Below are 19513 nucleotides of genomic sequence, written 5' to 3' on the forward strand. Positions count from 1 at the left end.
TGTCTCATCTATGACTTTTGCTGTGTATCGACCCATGCTCGTTTCTGACCATGTCTATGAATAAAGCCCTGCAGATGGATCCCCACGTCTCATGTTCTGATCATTCTGTAACAGGAACTTGCTAACTAGCACATTATTAGGAAAGGCGATTTGTAAAGATTTATAAAAAAACCTTGGATCACGAATGATTGGTGCAAACATAAATGCATTTAGGGGCTCATTCCCTTCAAAAACAAAAGTAATCCACTGCATCTTCAGCGACTGAGTTGTCGAGAGTAAATGACGACTGCTATGTTCATTCTTACATCCAACAACAAAACACCTCAGTCATTTAGAAACCATTCTTGTCTACACCTGCTCCAGCGTCGAAACAATGGCAGACTGTTTACAGCTCACTCGGGGCGGGTCTATACTAAAACGACAGTGTTCGTCAATAGTCGTGGGAGGGCCTGCCTGTGTGATGTCAATTTGCCAAGAATCTGTGAACGGCTTGATCTGAGACAGTGCTTATGATTTGTGGGGATTTAAAAAAAAGCACTGTGTGGATTTTTATCATTATAGGATGGTTGTGTACACATACTGCCAACACACATTTATGTTCAAACACCATGTAAAAGTGAATTTTGCATCTGATGTCCCCTTTAACCTCTTAAAGGGATAGTTCACCCAAAAATGAAAATTAGCCAAAGATTTAATCACCTTCAGGTCATCCTAGGCGTGTCTGACATTCCTCTTTCAGATCAACACATTCGGAGTTATATTCAACATTGTAGCACATTTTAGCTCAAGGGGAATATTAATAATTAATCATAACTTGTTATAATTAATTATAACATTTGGATAAGTTAATAGAATTAGCTTGATAAAGCAGAATTTACAGTACAATCACTTGACCAGGCCGTCTAGCGAACGCTCAGTATAGATTATTTATGAATTCAAAGAAATCTTAATTTCCAGGGTAAGGGAAATACCCTTTTTAAGGTACAGTACTACTCAGAGCATGTAACAAGATCAAAATCGTTAAATTGACTTTGTTGCAAGCAGGTAATTAGAAACAAATACTCATATGTATTGTTCACAAAGTTTTATTAACTAAATCACAAACTTATAACTAAACAAACACATATATATACATATACACACAAATCACGCATACGTAGTTCATGGGAAGGGTAAGTGAGATTGAATGAATGAAACCGGACAGAAACAGGGGAAATGAGGCTCAGTTGACCATCTGAAAGAACCATCAGTCTCTAATTCAAAGCACAGTATACGATAGCTTACAACAAACCTCTGTGTGGTGAAAGGAACGATACTTGCATTTGCTTAGCTGTGAAACGAGAGTCTCGTGAAGCCTCTGAAGAAAGTCTGGATGGTACCATTCGATGGCCGAAGTTGCAATTTCTTGAAACTCTGAGGTTGTTCTTGACTCTGTTGTGGTTGAGAAGAGTCCTCTCTGCTAGATAAGCACATGGCGGGATGTAAAATGGGGTTATGGAAACTGCTCCCGAATAGAATGAATATCATACGTTCATGCAAATCCTTCCCAGTCAACACACGCAGTACCAGTTATGTGATTTATTGGTACTGTGCTCTTATTTCATGCGTTTGTCTGCGTGTTTGCACCTGATTTGGCAGGCCTGTGTAAGCTGACGGAGTTTCAGCACAAACTCCCTGAAAATCTGTGCTGAACATAATATTTTTTAGTTTTAGTATAATAGTTTTGTGCAGTTCTGCAATTCTTGCAGGTTCTTGCACAGTATACATGACAATAAAGATGTACACAATAACTGTGCACAAAATTCACATTGATCCAATATTCAACAAGATTCGACATTAGGACAAGGTAAACAAATACAGCGTGTTTGTTTGAAACCTGAGAGAAATGCGAGTGTGACTGAAGGGAGGAGAGACCAGGCTGGTCATGTGATGCACATATAGACAGATCATCCTCCATAAAACGTATATCACTCACACTCTTCATCCTAAAGAAAGACTTCCTTTAATCAGCCATGAAGAAGCTCTACAAGTTCCTGTGGATCTTACTGGGTAACGTACAACATTCATGTATCTGCTATTTTACACTGATATTAACGCTGAGTTTTCTGTAATGTTTTTCTTTGTTCAGAGATGCCAACACTCATCTCGTCCTCTAATGTGGATTTACAGCAAAGTGTTAAATATTCTGGCCAAACAAACCTAAATAATCTAAATGAGTTGCTGTTTCATACATTCATGCTTGTCTATAATTAAGCAGTTATTTTTTAAACCACACATGTGAATATGTTAAAATGTAATTTATTTCTGTGATCAAAGCTGAATTTTCAGCATCATTACTCCAGTCTTCAGTGTCACATGATCCTTCAGAAATCATTCTAATATGCTGATTTGCTGCTCAAGAAACATTTCTGATTATTATCAGTGTTTAAAACAATTGTGTTGCTTCATATTTTTGTGGAAACCCTGATTCATTCCATTAATCTGTAAATCCTGAAAAATAGAAAGTTCAAAAGAACAGCATTTATTTGAAACAGAAATCTTTTGTAACAAATAAAAATGTCTTTACTGGCACTTTTGATCAATTTAATGTGTCCTTGATGAATAAAAGTATCAAGTTTGAACGTTTAACGTTTGAAGGGTAGTGTAGATTGTCAATTATGGTTTTGTTTGTCACTTGATATCTAGGATTGTTTTTCTCAGTTTATTTTATTTTTATTATTTTGGATCTACTTTACCAAACAAATCTAATGTAAAATATTTGCTTGTTTGTGTATGTAAATGGTTTGTAAGGGTGGTGTCTCTACAGTGGTTCAGGCTGAAGGACTAAAGAAACGTTAACAGCAGGATGATATAAAACTGTACATTTCTTGTCTATCACCACCCACTGCCACTTATACCAACGACGGAAATAAGCGCAGCTAGAATAGCCAAATATGTTGGAGAGCGTTGCTATTATGTGACTATATTGTATTGCAGTAGGTAGCACTTTAATGTAAATGTTGAACTGAGACTAGTTAGCACATCATTTATAATTGAAATGGTTTAATAACAGTATTTTGTTATGGTTACACTTGAACTGGTTACAAAACTGATGAAGGATAGTAAAACATAAACCGATAATTGTACCCAGCATGTATGTAAATGTTACCTGAGAGAGAGAAAAAGAGAGAGAGCGGAGCCCCATGAAGAGGACCCCAACGAAGAAAGAGAGATCGCCAGCCAAGAAAAGACACAGAGCAACAGTTACAATCCTCTTTTATCCCTTCCTTGACCATGTGACTAAAACATTCAAACTGACCAATCAGCAAACTACAGCTTCACTAACTGTACTAAAGGTGTTACAATTAGTTGACCCCCAGCTTTGACACATCTTGGCCTACAGGCCTTGATTGCTATCAGCACTTCTGTGTTTTCAGGAATGCCAAATTACCCTTTTGTTATGGAAGATAGGTTTGGGACAGAAAAGCAGAAGTCTTTGATCATTTTCAACCTTACAGGTTTGACAGTCTTTATGACTGTGTTTGTCCAGAAAGTCTGGTAGTGATTCACAGGAACGTGTCCTCATCCTACTTTAGATTTCAGTCTTCTGCTTCATGACCATGTTGGATGAAACCACTGACACATTAAAAATCATTTGTATTATTGTGTCAATCTTTTCATCCAACATGGTCATTTCGTAGGTCAATAAAACATTGACCTACGAAATGACCATGTTGGATGAAAAGACGTTTTCATAAACGTGAACATAAAACGTTTCCTTTATCATTCAGACAATGTTTTTAATTATTAGCAGCAATATCAAGGTGAATTAAAATGCAAATTCAAATGTGATTCAACAAAACCCGGTTGTTTGACTTGTTTCCACAGGGTTTTTATTGATTGAGGAAATGGCACGTGGACAAGAAGGTAAGAATCCTTTTTTTATCTGTTAAATGGGCAGATATAAAAGTACTTAGAAATTTAGCTCTGTAATGAAGATCTGATGCAGTTTGATGCCCAGTTTATAGTTCCTGATACCAGATAGACCAAAGTCAGAAAATGAACTTCTTATTAACAGGCAATATTTCCCTCCAAAATTGATTTTTTTTCAGAAACAGTCTTTACAAATGTTTAATGTCAGATCATGCTGCTTTTGTATAATATAACATACCAAGCCCATCATGATATATTTAGGCCAAGATTAGAATTATACTAACAAATGTTGGATATCCAAAATAATTTAAAAAATGTTCACTGTCCTTATTTTACCCTTGTGTTTTAAATATCTGTCGTTGTTTTGCACTCTTAACCCTTAATTTCTGACCCTGTGGTGGACATGTAGCTGATGATGAGTAAGAAAGATTAGTTTGGTAAAGGTCTTCTGCAGTAGTAGATGATTTCTTATTGGCCTTTATCCATGAATTTTTTTCCAGAGAATGTAGCACTATTGGGCAAAACTACTCAGTCATCAATTTACGACGGATCTTATCCTGAATGGGCTCTTGATGAATCGTTGAGCACCTGGACCCACACTAACTCTGAAACCAACCCATGGTGGAGAGTGGATCTACTGAAGATATACAGTGTGAACAGAGTGACCATCACTAATAGACTGACCAGTTATTCGAGGATTAACGGAGCGGTGATTCGTATCGGGAACTTTCTTGACATTTACAGCAACACCATGTGAGGATTTCTTTCTTTTGATTTGATTTCTGTGGCTGAAGTGAAGAATGAACAGAAACAGATAACAGATGATCTTTCTGTCTGTAGATGTGGTGTAATTTCTACTCTTGGAGCCGGTGCCACGGCCACTTTCTCATGCGGTGGGATGGAGGGTCGTTATATGGTTGTTAATATTCCTGGAGATCAGCAGATTCTTAGTATTGTTGAAGCTGGAGTCTACGGGTATTTAGCAGGTAATTAGTTTTTGTAGAGCACTTTATTGAATGTAATAAATACTTTTTTACAAACTTACTTTAAACTCATAGTTCACCAGAAATCACGTTCATGTCTTTCCAAACCAGTATGACAGTATTCATGCTTTACTGGCGTCTTATGTACAGATGATTCTGATAAACGTGGGGCTTGAGCATATAACAGGGATGCAAACTCATCATGGGTGAAAAAGGTGACAAAGACTCTAGAGCTGTGCAGTAAAATGCACTTTAAACTTTAAAGATTGACATTTCATTCATGAAGATGACATGAAAAAAAATTGTCTACTGGTGGAAAACAAAGATTTGTAAGATGAAAATGACATGAAATTACCAGTACAACCAGTAGATGCCAGCAGAGCTCATTAGCTCAGTTACCATTTCCAAATATGGATGCTTTATGCAAATGTCTGTTTATTATTAGTGAAACCATAGTCAACAGAGCATGAAGACTAGATATGTTTCAAAGGTCATAGATGTTTTGCAAATAACTTGTTCATGTCTATTAGACACATGAAAAAGAACATAGAAATACCAGGTTCCCGTTACTTCTCTTTCTTTGCACTGAGCAATTTACTTACACAAGCCTGTTTACATTATCTGCAGGACAGGGCAGCTCACTTCTGATGAACATGCAAAATGTACATTTATTATTTATTATTAGATTTGCTTGCTTCTCTGTGCCCACATACTGCAATTTGATCCAGCCAAATTCTCAATAAAACTGTTTTCATTGTTATATTTTACTGATTCTGCTGTCAGACAACCGAATTAATATGAAATAGTGACTGAAACGTGACCCATTAAGACTACATAATCAGCTCTAAAAGCGCTGCTCCTCAGCTGCTCGCAGAACAGAGCAGACGCAAAACCTTGCGCTCGCGCAGCAGTACCGGCGAGTCTCAGAAACTAAATAAGCTTTGTCCAATTATGTGTTATGTATTGTTGCTAGGCGCTTTTTTGAAAAAGTCTCTGAATCTAGCGACAAAGTTGCTAAGTTGGCAACACAGCATCTCCATTTCTCCAATTACAGGCAACGGGTCAAAGCTTTAATTATTTAAATACTTAACTACAAATTTAGTTACTTTTTAATGGTATAAACATTAAATAATGCATTAAATATTTAGACACTTCTTAGATTTAATGTAAAAACACAATTTTTCAAACATTGCATTAAAAGGGACTCATCTTTAAGTTGCTTTTTCAGACAGGGCTTACACTAAACCAGGATTAGGCTATAGTTCAATTAGGACATTTATGTAATTTAAGTAGAAAAAAACATTGCTGTGTGCATCTTGAGACAAAACAAAGGCACTGATATATTTTAAGATCAGTCAGTGCAAGTTTCTTTAAGTTGAAACAGCTCAGGCTTACATTTTAGTCTAGGACTAGGCTTAAGCCTTGTCTGTGAAACCGGGGGTTTAAGTTTTATCTTTAATTGTAGAAGCTGGTATTCAGCCAACACAGACTTGTTGCTGCTGTAGTTTTGTTACTCAGAATTTACTCAGCATCACTTAATGCACAGCTCTATTTTGACATCGGCTTGTCAGTTCATTCTGTCCATTGTCCAGTTATCACCGTTAATCATGGAACAATTTAGCAGATTCACTCACGTAATGTTTTACACTTGTGGTTGTTAATCCTGAAACAGTATACGTGGATGTTTGGTCCTCTTAGACAAACAAAACTTTTCTTCAAATTGTGAACGGATTATACAGAGAAACTGAGCGAAGGGCGCTTCCCTTATAGCGCAACTGACCGAGATTACTCGCATGAAATCTACACAATGAATCTCTCATTTACATTCTGTATGCTTTCTTTTTCTATAATGGAAGATCTGCAAACGCGAAGAACTAAATAAACTTGCGAAAAACAAAAATGAGTTCAGAGCGGATTCTGACTAGCCTACAGTAAACACCTCTGATTGGCCATTGCTTTCAACAGAGATGCCTGTGATTGGCTTCAATACTAAACACTGCAGAAACATGTTGTAAATATAAACTTTTGGTTTTGTAATTCGAAACCAGAGCATGCGCACAACACCACACAGGAGCGTTTGAAAGCGGGTGAGTTCAAGCAGGTACAGAATTGAGTTGGTAGTAACAGTACTGTAAAGGACCCCCAAACAAACAAACAACAACAACAGCAACAACAACAAACAAACTCACCGGATCTACACGAATAACACAAATTACCCATTTTGAATTAAAAACAGTGAATTTCATTGAAAGGTGACAAGTTTGCATGCCTGACATGGGGAAAATATTAATGCAGGAATTCAATCATGTTTAATCATGTTAAACAGTCCACATTTGTCAGACAAATCAACAGTCAACTTTCTTTTTATTCCAAATGGGTGTTATTGAAGATATTGGTTATATTTCCACCAGGTTGTTGGTACTAATGATGTAATGAATTACTAGGGGCGTCTAATTATTTTGTATATAGTTGTGAAGGATGTTGTTAGACAAAAAGTCATTCTGTTTGTAATTCCGTTTGGTGACAGAAGGCTAGTTGGTGCAGAAATGACATGCTTCACCATCATCTCCTGCACTGTTGCGCTCAAATTTTATTTGAATTGTGCGTAAACATGGGTAAACAATGGGTTTTTATTAATTTTCCAGGAAATCGGGCAATAGGAGGAGCCACTATACAGTCATCAACATCTGTGGACTGGTTTGCTGAAAGGGCTGTTGATGGTAATCGAGGTCTCCAGCAGTTGTATACGGGATGCTCCTCAACCCTTAATGAGACAGACCCGTGGTGGAGGCTGGATCTGCATGATGTCTACCGAGTTAGTAAAGTGGTCGTCACTAATAGAAAAGACTGCTGTGCAGAACAAATAAACGGAGCGGAGATTCACATCGGAAACTCTTTGGAGAACAACGGCATCAACAATCCCATGTGAGAAACTTGAGGTTGAGAGAGCGTGAGACATCAAGGACAAATGTGAAGGATTAATGCAGATATGACAGTATTTTTTATATCCTTCATGTGTTTCTCTGTCTGTAGATGTGCTGTTATTCCTGCTATTCCAGCAGGTGAGTCCTACAACTACTCATGTGATGGACTGGATGGACGTTACGTGATTATTCATGTTCCTGGAGACCGGAAGATTCTTGCGCTTTGTGAGGTTGAAGTCTACGGGTATTTGGCAGGTAATTCATTGTTGTAGAGCATTATATTCAATATTATACATTAATATATAATTCATGTAATATCATGCCATACTTGTAACGTACTATAAAGGAACACAAAATCATAATTTTCACAATTCGGTTTGGTGAGGGTAGTTGATGCAGTAATAACTCACTTCACCTCCAGTCATTGTTCCTCAGTAATCTTCCCCTCTGCTGCAAACTTTGTGCATCAAGACGAGTCGTGACATTTTTTTCATACATTTTTTTTTTAGAAAATCTGGCAGTATCTGGAGCTGCTATACAGTCGTCAACATCTGCGGACTGGTTTGCTGAAAAGGCCATTGATCGAGGTCTCCAGCAGTTGTATACAGGATGCTCCTCAACCCTTAATGAGACGGACCCGTGGTGGAGGCTGGATCTGCAGGATGTCTACCGAGTTAATAAAGTGGTCGTCAGTAATAGAAAAGACTGCTGTGCAGAACAAATAAACGGAGCGGAGATTCGAATCGGAAACTCTTTGGAGAACAACGGCACCAACAATCCCATGTGAGAAACTTGAGGTTGAAAGAGTGTGAGACGTCAAGCACAAATATGAAGGATTAATGCAGATATGACAGTATTTTTATATCCCTCATCTGTTTCTCTGTCTGTAGATGTGCTGTTATTCCTGCTATTCCAGCAGGTGAGTCCTACAGCTACTCATGTGATGGACTGGATGGACGTTACATGATTATTCATATTCCTGGAGACATGAAGATACTCACTCTGTGTGAGGTGAAGGTCTATGGAGAAGGTATACATCAGTAATATTGGTTTATAATAGAGTGGGGGAACTATGACGTCACTTTGTAGGCGGATCAGCTGTTAGCATGAAACTGGTTCCTCGACAAAAAGCCAATAGGATTTTCCCATAGGCTTTTGGATTATCGCAAAAAATAAGCTCTGTGTTCAATCATAGTTCATGAAATTTACACGTTTTGTCCATCAAGATAATCTTCACAAAATAATATAACTTTGACGAATTTTGAAACCTAAATAAAAGCACCAGAACTGAAAAGCTAAACTTAGGCTATAAATGAACTACAGCACCACGGTCGCTCGCCTTCAGCGTCACCACCACCGCGCTCCCGACAACTGTTTCAAAACTTATTTTTAACATTCAGTGAAAAGGATTTACACTGTATATGAATTTTAATCCACGCTACATGAACCATTTCATATAAACTGGAATAAATACAAAACTAGAGCCAAACTAAAACTGAAATGAGACATTAGTAATAAATAGTATAGTGAATAAATTAAATAATCTTAACTAAAGGACATTTGAAACTGTCTGTACATTTTCTGTCGAAATAAGGTGCATTAAAAGTCAATAAATTCTTGATTAATATGAATATTTTAATTAAAAACGTGTCTCCACGTACTATTCAATAAAATTCTAGCGCATTTAATCTATTAAATAACAGCAGAGTGAACGAGTTTTTAGATATGGTAAGATTAAACTTATTTTAGTGAATAAAGTACCACATTTCAGCTATAATTTTGTTAGGATGTTATCTTCCCTCCAAAGACATGTGTCGAATTTCAGGGCAAAGCAAAAAAACATTGTTGAACAACAATATAAAATGCGGGAAACTATTCATTGGTTATTCTACAATTAATTGAATTACAAATTATACTACGACTGGAAAATACTGTAAATTGATAAAGTGTTCGGCGTGATGACGTTTAATGTCTCCGACAGTCTGTCTGTAGTCCCATTTAGCAGCATGTGAGCAACCGTCTTTTTTAAGAAACATAACAGTTTTTAAAAAATCACGAGTGTAGTGTAACTGGTGTGTTTTATGTCGTAGAATAAAACATGAAAGTATCTTGAGCCTGTGTGAACCACGGACCTTATTTAAGAGATTTAACCAAAAACCCATTGACTCTAAAATGCACTCGCGTCCAGGTTTTTGCCTACAAAGTGACATCATAGTTCCACCACTCTATATATCAGATAATAATGTCTTCACATCATCAATTTTTGTCAGTATGATGCAGTGATGAGCGTGGATACGTTTTAATAAATGCAAGCTCATTTGTAGGGAGCAAACCATATTTCTCAGGATTTTTATGAATTTACATATATATATATATATATATATATATATATATATATATATATATATATATGATTATATTTTTCTAGGTCCCTGTTTAAAAGATCATTTGTAAAACTGCTGTTTCGCTCCAGCAAAGATTTGACCGACTCTACAATGAGAGAAAACGTTCTGAAACAGGTGAGGAAAAAAAACAAGTGATGAGACAACAAACACTTATTGCATTGTTAAAGGGGTCATATAATACGATTTCACCTTTTTAACTTATGTTAGTGTGTAATGCAGCTGTGTGAGCATAAACAACATCTGCAAAGTTACGAAGCTCAAAGTTCAATGCAAAGGGAGAAATGGTATTTTACAGAATTAGCAAAGCATCGCCTGCAGTGAACGGCTGGTAAGGGACTACAAGAAAATACTTCCGGGTTAGTGACATCATAAACCCAGATAAACCCCACCCCCGGTAAATTGCAACGAAGGAGGCGAGGCCATGCTGCGCTGCTTTAGAGAAGAGGAAGAAAACTAGGGGTGCATGTAAAAATCTATTTATATACTGTTTGAATCACGATTCTAATGGATTCATAAGTTTCAAAATCAATGTTCTAGCAGCGGTTCTCAATTCTGTTCCTCGCGTCGCCCTGCTCTGCATCTCTCTCTCAATTCAACTTTATTAGCATGATTGTGTAACACAACGTTGCCAAAGCATTAACATATATATATATATATATATATATATATATATATATATATAACAACAACATAAATAATAATAAATAAAATCCATCTAAATAAATGAAAAGATAAAGTAAGTCAGTTTCGAGTTAATCATGTTTAACATCTAACATTGTGAATGGTTAATACATATTTAGCAGTGAGTGCAGCTGTGTTATCATCTTCTCCAAGTAAAAAGGCCTTTTCTCAGTATCACTAAGTTCAGTAAATGATGGAATCAATGCTTCAAATCTGGGGAGAAATGTTTCCCTCACATTGTGATGTTTAGGACAAATCAGCAGAAAGTGTTTCTCGTTCTCTATTTGCTGTAGATCACAGGGTCTACAGATCCTCTGCTCTCGCTCTGTCCGTGTTTGTCTGTCTTCCTCTCATGGTTACTTCATCTGTATTTGGAGAGGATTTGTCTTTCTTTAAATGGTTTAATCAATAAATAATTGGCAACTTTAGTGGTTCTGTTTAGGGTTGAGTAGCATTGGAGTTTATTATGAAGGTCAAAGTGTATTTTTAGAGATTAATCACGAGTGTCTTTCAGATTTTTGCCAATTTCTTTAATAATGGCTTTGGGGTTGTAGCTGTAGTCAGTGAGGAGCTGGGTTTTATGGACTAGCTGAAGAGCGAGCGTGTTTAGAGGACGAGATTCTGCTGAGGTTTCATTGACGAGGAGGGCTTTATATTGGACTGAATCAGGATCAGATCGATGGAGGTGATGCCAGAACTGAACACATCTCTTCTGGATCTCAATCTTCAGTGGGTATAAGCCTAATTATTATATGTGCATCTCTCTCTCTCTCTCATTCAGATCAGCTCAGCTGCTCCAACAATGAACTGTTCCATTTATACAGTTTTCACACAGCTATGACAAGCATTAAACATGGACGGTTGCTGCACTGTATTAAAGCTTTAATCATGATAAGACCGTATATTAAAAGCTAACATAAGCAGTAGCATAATAACAGCGTATCTAAAAGTATGAGACAACAACAAACAAAAAACATAGGCCTACCATTAAAAGCCGTGCTCTGCGCGATCCTCTTCACTAATATCCTCTGCGTCTCAATCGGGCTCAAATTGATAAGCAATATAGACGACGCCATTGTATACAATACAACCGGAGCACATGCCACTGAGCTGAGGGGTGGGACGTTTAGACGCGGTTTAACCAATCACAACAGACTGGGCCAAGCTAACCAATCAGAGCCCATCGTGTATTTTTGTTAAAAACAAAATCAGCTGCTGTTCTCCTGTTTTTGGACATGACACGAGAAAAGAGGAGAGGAAGATTTGAATATCTTGTCATATTCTGATCTAATCAGTTTAGTATGAATGTTATTTCCAGTTGGGATCTGCTCTGGCTGATAGAGGAATCACAGACGTGACACTGAGGTGGTCTCAAACCCCTAAACAGGAAGTGATGCAGAAAGTGAACACTGACAAAAGTGAGTGTGTTCTCACAACTGTACAATAACTTATGACATATGCTGCACAAATAGGAATGATTATAAAATTATGATATGTAATAGCAAAAATGTTTCATTTACAGGTCGCTGTGATACAAGATGATAATTCCCTGTGACAATTCTGACATAAAGTCCATACTGAGGGGGAAAAAGAGAGACTATTCTCTTAAAATTGCAAGTTTATATCTCACACTTTATTACTCAGAATTACGACTTTATTTCTCAGAACTGTGAGAGTAGTAACTGGCCTGGACAGCTGGACAACTTTTTTTGCGATTGGTGCAAGAGGGTTTTGGCTTGCAGCACTTCGCACACTGGCACACTAGATGAGAAACGACATTATAATGCATTACTACAGTCTGTAAGATTGTACTTTTTACATCATAGTCTGTACATTTTAATATTAGAAACCATACTAATAGCATTAGTTAGCTTAAAAAATGCATAATATATCTGGTATCTATGACTTTGGATAATTGATTTTTAGAATAGAAATCATGGTTCTCCCACGATTCTGAAAACAAAACATTAGACAACCAAACAAAATAATATGTAGGCTAATTTTCTTGAGGTTCTGACAAAATGTTTTATTTAATGTTAGAAATGAGTCTATTTAAAAATATGTATTAATTTAAATGAATTCATGATGTAAAAAATCATTTGAAAAATGAATGAAGACTTCCTCCAGAGTTTTTGAACGAATCTCTTGAATGAATGATTCAGACATCAAATATATTTGAACAATCACTGGTCACCACATACTGGCATAATGTAACATATACAGTCTTTATTTGAAGCGTAACATTAGTTCCAAAGGTCAGTTCCTAATTTTGATCGTGGGTATATCCGGACTATAAACTTTTATCCTAATACTTTCATTATTATTTAATGTTTGCAACACAGAAAGCCTACTGTGTAGACTGTTTGCGAAGCTGTTTCAACATAAAGCTTGCATGATGAGCGCTGCTCTCTCTGGATCAGCTGCTGCACGAAAACAGGTTTAAATATTCCGATGTGATTGTGATTTCAAAGGTTCAATAGACAGCAGAATCATCATCATTAAGAAATAAGATAACGTTTTTGAATTGAGATCGCAATATTTTGATGATTGATCGTGCATACATATGAGCCTATAGCATATGTATTTTTGCATGTCATATTTGTACCAGACCTCAAAAGTAACCTGGGCCTGGGCCATTTATATTTAATGTGATCACAGTTTAAGAAAAAACATTGTAAGCTATTAATTATTTCATTATTTTATTTAATTTCCACAATTATTCAAACAGCGAATAAATTATACACCTAAAGCGAGCAAAGAACATTTACATGATCACATTGTCACTGACTATAGTCTAGCGTGAGTTTAAGCACTCCCAAAAACCTCCCGTTATTATCAATGAAGCCGTCTACACTGTCAAATTAATCTCTTACTTACATCATACGTACATCTGCACTTTGTTATGATGAGAGAATTCAGTCGGTGAGTGCACGCACTGAACAAAAGTGATGACTCATCTGAACACTTCTGATTGACCGTTGCATTCATAAACTCAACAGAATCATGCGTGATTGGTTAAAATGCACAACGCTGTAAAAATAAATATGATTCGATAAGATCAGATCTAAATGTAATGCTGCAATCAACACTTTTAATTTAATTTTTACTTTATTTGCAACAATTTGGTGGCATTTTGCCTCAAGCCCCTGTTAATTTCAGACCCGTTGCCAGGGGAAGGCTATGAGACGCATTCGGCCAGATCACTGAAAAGAGAGAACTGACTCAAAAGAATGATTAAATCACAAATGATTGACATTGCTGGTTCATTTGACAGAAATACGGGACACAAATAATAAGTGCTGAAATATTCGTGGGGGAAAATGTTTCTCAGGTCAGTCAGAGCCCTCATGGTAAGCACAGTGCATTCAGCTGTACACCTGCAGCCGCCACTGCGCGCGCACACACACACACACACACACGTTTGTTTCTGTGAATTGTGGGACTTTCTATAGACTTCTATTACTTTTATATATTATATTATACTGTATTTATATTTAGCAGACACTTTTATCCAAAGCGACTTACAAATGAGGACAACAGAAGCAAATCAATTGTAGTATTAAAACAACTAAAACAGATCCAAAATTAAAAGCTAAAACTTTATAAATACTATATATATACATGTTTTTTTTTTTTTTAATTAAATAAAAATTAATGCATACAACAAAATTTCAAAACTTAACATTTAAATGAAAACAAAAGATAAAGCTAAATACAATTCAAATTATTAAAGAACAAAAGGTATAAAAGTATAATAATGATTCTAACATAACACTAAGCCAAACACCAAAAAACAACTACACACACACACACACACACACACACACACACACACACACATATATATATATATATATATATATATACACGTTTATAAATTCAGTATATATATTCTTTCATTTCAATGTAGTTTGTTGAAGTACTAAAATAACTCAAATTAAGCAGTAATATGCCTTGAAATAAGTTAAATATAAAATTTTCTAAAAGATAAAACTTAAATAAGGAATCACCGGCTCCGCATTTGACGGAAGATACGTCAACGCTGTGACAAACACACAGACGCCGTCACATATGGAACTTTTTTAAATATTGCTAATTTATTTTTTGAAAACATACAGAAAGACTTTGGCGAAATGTTTTATCGCATGTGTGAGGGGATTAAAACATTAGAGATGATACTTAAATAAGAACCTTTTAAAAGATGCTGAAGTGTTTAAGTAAGGGATAATCAACAGCTAGCTGTGCATTAAACGATTTGAATGCACGACGTGGAGGCGAAGAACCGCCCTCCGTGCAGGTGGTTCTTCGACCTCCATGTCGTGCATTCAAATCGTTTAATGCACAGCTAGCCGTTGATTATCCCGTTTATGCCATGGTCATTTCCCAGCATTCACATATTAAAGCTGTTAATAATATTTGCGCTGCAATATTTGACCGGAACGATAAAAATTACGGTTATTTTCGTCTGTATTACTATTCAACTGTAACTGTATGTTACTATGGTTAGCAATGTTTATAGGAAGCGCATTTATATAGAACGTGATTAAACTGACCTGGAACTACCTGCAGTTCAACAAATTTAATCAACACCTGCCAGCCAATCAGAATCGAGTATTCAGACAGACCATGGCATAATGTGCAATAAATCTAATATAAATTATTCTTTAGTTGAAATAAGAGTCACCGGACATCAGCTGAAGTAGGGAAACTCTCTCTTAGAAAAAAGGTTAGCAGACTAACATCTCAGATCATCTGGTCTGTAACTCGGCCCTCGCCCTCCCTTGTCAGATGGTGGATCAGCACCAAGAGATGATGTCTACAGCCCTGATCGTCAGCGGAGACCAGGACACCTAGATGAGCCCCAGAGACATAGCCCCAGCGAAGACCTCGATTAAAATACAATAAAACTAAAAATATAATAAAATACCTGGTCCCACTTTATATTAGGTGGCCTTAACTACTATGTACTTACATTTGAATTAATAATTTGGTACAATGCACTTATTGTGTACATACATGTTTTCACATTGTACTTATATTTAAAAAAATACCTATATGTACTTACATCTGTAATTAATTTCTGTAATTACATTTATAATTACACTGTTGACCCATCCCTTACACCTTAAGCAGTGGGGTTACCCGAGCCTGCTTGAATGCTGCGGGAAATGTACCAGAGTGAAGAGAGCTGTTGATAATGTGAGTGAGTATAACTGAAGAAGAAATGGCCTGAAGGAGGTGAGTGGGGACATAATCAAGCAGGCAGGTATTAGGATGATTGGAAAGGATAAGTTTAGAAACGTCTGCCTCCAAGAGTGGAGAGAAGGAGGAGAGAGAATGAGTAATTGTGGTTATGAAGTTTTTGTCAGTTTGTGGGGTGGAGAATTGGTCGCTGATGGTTCTTGTTTTATTTATGAAGAATATTGCAAAGTCATCAGCGGTATGAGCATGTGAGAGTCAGAACAGTTGTTAATTTTGTTGTGGTAGTATGTTGTTTTAGCAGTGGAGACACATGTAGAGAAGGAAGAGAGGAGTGACTGATATACACTAAGGTCAGTAGAGTTTTTTGATTTGCGCCACTTCCTCTCTGCAGCCCTGAGTCTAGAGCAATGTTCCCGGAGAACATCAAACAGCCAGGGGGCAGAGGAGGTGGTGCGTGTTGGTCTGGATGAAAGGGGGCAAAAGTTTTCTAAGCAAGATGTTAGAGTGGAGCAAAAAATGTCAGTAGTAGTGTTTGTGAAAAGTGCTGAAAACTGAGAGGGTGGAGGAAGCGAGGATGAAACCATAGAGGATAGACGAGTGGGAAAGAGCGAGCGTAGGTTACGCCGAAAGGAGTGTGTGTTGTGTTGTTACCCAGTTGACCTGGGGGACAATAAATAACTACAAAATGGATTGTAACAGGGTGGGTAATAGTAATTGCGTGATTCAAATGAACTGTTGCCGGTAAGAGATGGTAGACTATGAAATTTCCATTCTTTTGAAATAAGTAGACCCATCCGATATCCAAAACTTTCTAACATGACTGGAGGATAGCTTCCTCACAAGGCTCTTGGTAATATAGATTGGTGTAATCAGTATCAAAATACAGATGTATTTAATTTAAATATTCTGAATATAGTGTGATTGTGACAGTTCAGAACCTCAGATGTATTTTGTTATACCATTACCAGTTGTCATTCATCAAATCTGTTGTCTTCAAAGGTGGTTCAGGACAGAGGAAATTAATAGTTGTCCCACTGGAGGCTGACGGTTACAATACTCAGTATTTGCGATCTGTCAGTGGAGGTGGAAAGATAACAATGTACATAGTACCTCTCCAGGAGGAACTATACACATCACCTCTTCCTCCAGATGCACGCGAGTTCCAAAAAATGCCAAAAGCAGCCTGTCAAATCTGTGGGTTGGCTATGCCACTCCAAATCTTGGCAGTGCGTGTAAAGTCATGCTGTACATATGAACCTTCTACTGAGGATGATGCAGATAGTTCTGTAAGGGTAATGGAAATTTAGGAAACATTTAGCCTCGCTGTGTCTAAAAACTGTTTCATGACAGAAGTATATTTTATAAAGATGAATAAATATCTTATAAGTAACCCATCTCATGTACTCTATCCCTGTTACGAACTCTTACCCTTTGGAAGAAGGTACAGAATTCCCCGGTGTAAGTTGAACAGGTTTAAAAATTATTTTATAAAAGATTCTTTTATAAAATAACGAGAGACATGCAGATCCATGTGCAAGCTTTATTAGATCAGAGACGTGGTCAAACAGGCAGGGTCGAACAATGGCAGACAGGTATATGAAGGCAATGCACAGAGTTATCAAAAACGGCGTGGGTCATACGACAGCGAACAGTATCAAAAGGGGCTAGACAAGGGAGGTAATCTAAAACGTAAGCAAGAGTCCAGGCAGGGGAAAACACAATCCGAAACAGGCAAGACTAGGGAAACTAACAGGGGCTCTGTAGGGCAGCGATAATGCATACAATACTCGGCAGTGAGGGAAAGAAAGTCCAGGGTTTAAATAAGGCAAGTAATCAGTGCAATGTGTAATCTGTGACAGCTGTGTGTGATCAGTGCCATGAGCTGTGTGCGCGTGTCGTCAGTGCAATGAATGATGGGAATTGTAGTCTGGTGAAATGCAACGGTAGTGTAGTGCAGTGCAAGAGTCCATGTGATGAGCGGGTGACCTCTGGTGGGGAGTGAACGGAAGTGCATGGACAGGATTCGTGACAACAATGAGTAGTTTATTCTCCCCATTTGGCAAACAAACTGATAGTTACAACATAGGTTGAGTCAATGTTGTGTTAGGATGCACAGGTCAAACAGGTAAAACAAACAAGAGACCGTTCATATGATGTTATTGTTGACTGATGTTTGCATTGTTGTCTTCCTTTTAGGCTGCCTGTCCGCTCTGTCTTATCAGTTTTCCCATGAATGACTTAGAAATTCATGCAAGCTTCTGTGGCGAAAGGTATCTAAACCTGTCAGTATTTAATAATTATGTATATTGTTTTTCCTTTTCAAGGCAAAACTGAGAACATTTTAAACTATTCCTCAAAAAAGAATAAAATTATATTTGTTAGTCATTGGCCTGGTTCAATAGACAGGGCTTCGATTACCCCAAAAGGGTCTCGCCCCTATTTTAATAGCTCCACCCCACACATACGTACGGCAACGATTAGTTCTGTGAAACAAAGCAAAACCAATGTTACTCACCTATCGAGAAGAAACAAAGCAACCTCGGCATCCGATTGCAGGCCTTCCCGCTCATTGAGTTCTCTGTAGCGCTGGAAAGCTGATCTGATTTTTACACGGGTCCTACTTCTTGCCTTATCGTAGCACTGTGTCTACACCGGACGCGAGTGGCGCGGCGTGACAAAATACTATAGGACTCATATAATCAGTGATGCTGTCTACACTGGATCCCGCGACACGACAAATCCCCAACAGTAAACTGCTGCCGTGTTTTATTTATGACGTATTGACACAAATTTCAAATGATTTTCAATGGTCACTTTGTAGACAGACTCTAGCTGTTGTGGTGTGGGGTGGTGTCCGGTGTAGACACGGTGTAAGCTTTCTTTTGTTCCGCAGACGTTTTCCTCTTTTGTTTTTTATATCCGCCATCTCTGTCTTTATGTTGTCGCTCGGCTCGGCTAATGTCCATCATGTGCACTGATGAGCGCTCTCTCCTCTGCATCATGAGTAGACACCCCCCTTACTGCTGATTGGCAACAAGTTTGTTTTGGTACTGGCCCGACTCAGCGTTTTTGAAAAAATACATACCCCACCTTTAAGTAAAATATTGTATGGTAATTGCATCTCTGACAGCTGCACCTGCTGGGAGTTCATGTGTGATGGGGTCAATTTCATCGGGGAGAACGTGGTTTTGTGGTGGTACTCGCTCCTTTCTGATAGTGACTATATTGTGCAGAATGCAGCCACTATCTGTGATGCCTGCTCTGGTGACATCCTTAACCTCTAAAGGCAGTTGAAATATACCTTTAGGATGCCAAAGGTCATCTCGATCTTGACCCTGATTTTACTGAGGGCCACACTGAAGCGGTTTTGTGGCCCTGTCTGAGGATCAGGATAGGGGGTTAGCAA

General features: G+C 37.6%; 2 protein-coding genes across 2 annotated transcripts; both read left to right on the forward strand.

The window, feature by feature from the left end:
* The first annotated feature begins 3887 nt into the window (after positions 1–3887).
* LOC131534500 (fucolectin-1-like) lies at positions 3888–5071 on the forward strand. The gene is made up of 4 exons (XM_058767405.1): positions 3888–3906; positions 4413–4665; positions 4753–4898; positions 5046–5071. The coding sequence occupies exons 1-4, from the start codon at positions 3888–3890 to the stop codon at positions 5069–5071; spliced, it is 444 nt and encodes a 147-aa protein (XP_058623388.1).
* Positions 5072–7247: 2176 nt separating this feature from the next.
* Positions 7248–11494, forward strand: LOC131534509 (uncharacterized). Its single transcript, XM_058767417.1, has 5 exons — positions 7248–7820; positions 7929–8074; positions 8329–8602; positions 8710–8849; positions 11460–11494. The coding sequence occupies exons 1-5, from the start codon at positions 7447–7449 to the stop codon at positions 11492–11494; spliced, it is 969 nt and encodes a 322-aa protein (XP_058623400.1). The 5' UTR covers positions 7248–7446.
* The last annotated feature ends 8019 nt before the right edge of the window (positions 11495–19513 follow it).

This window comes from Onychostoma macrolepis, chromosome 03, assembly GCF_012432095.1.
Source record: "Onychostoma macrolepis isolate SWU-2019 chromosome 03, ASM1243209v1, whole genome shotgun sequence".
NCBI lineage: Eukaryota > Metazoa > Chordata > Actinopteri > Cypriniformes > Cyprinidae > Onychostoma > Onychostoma macrolepis.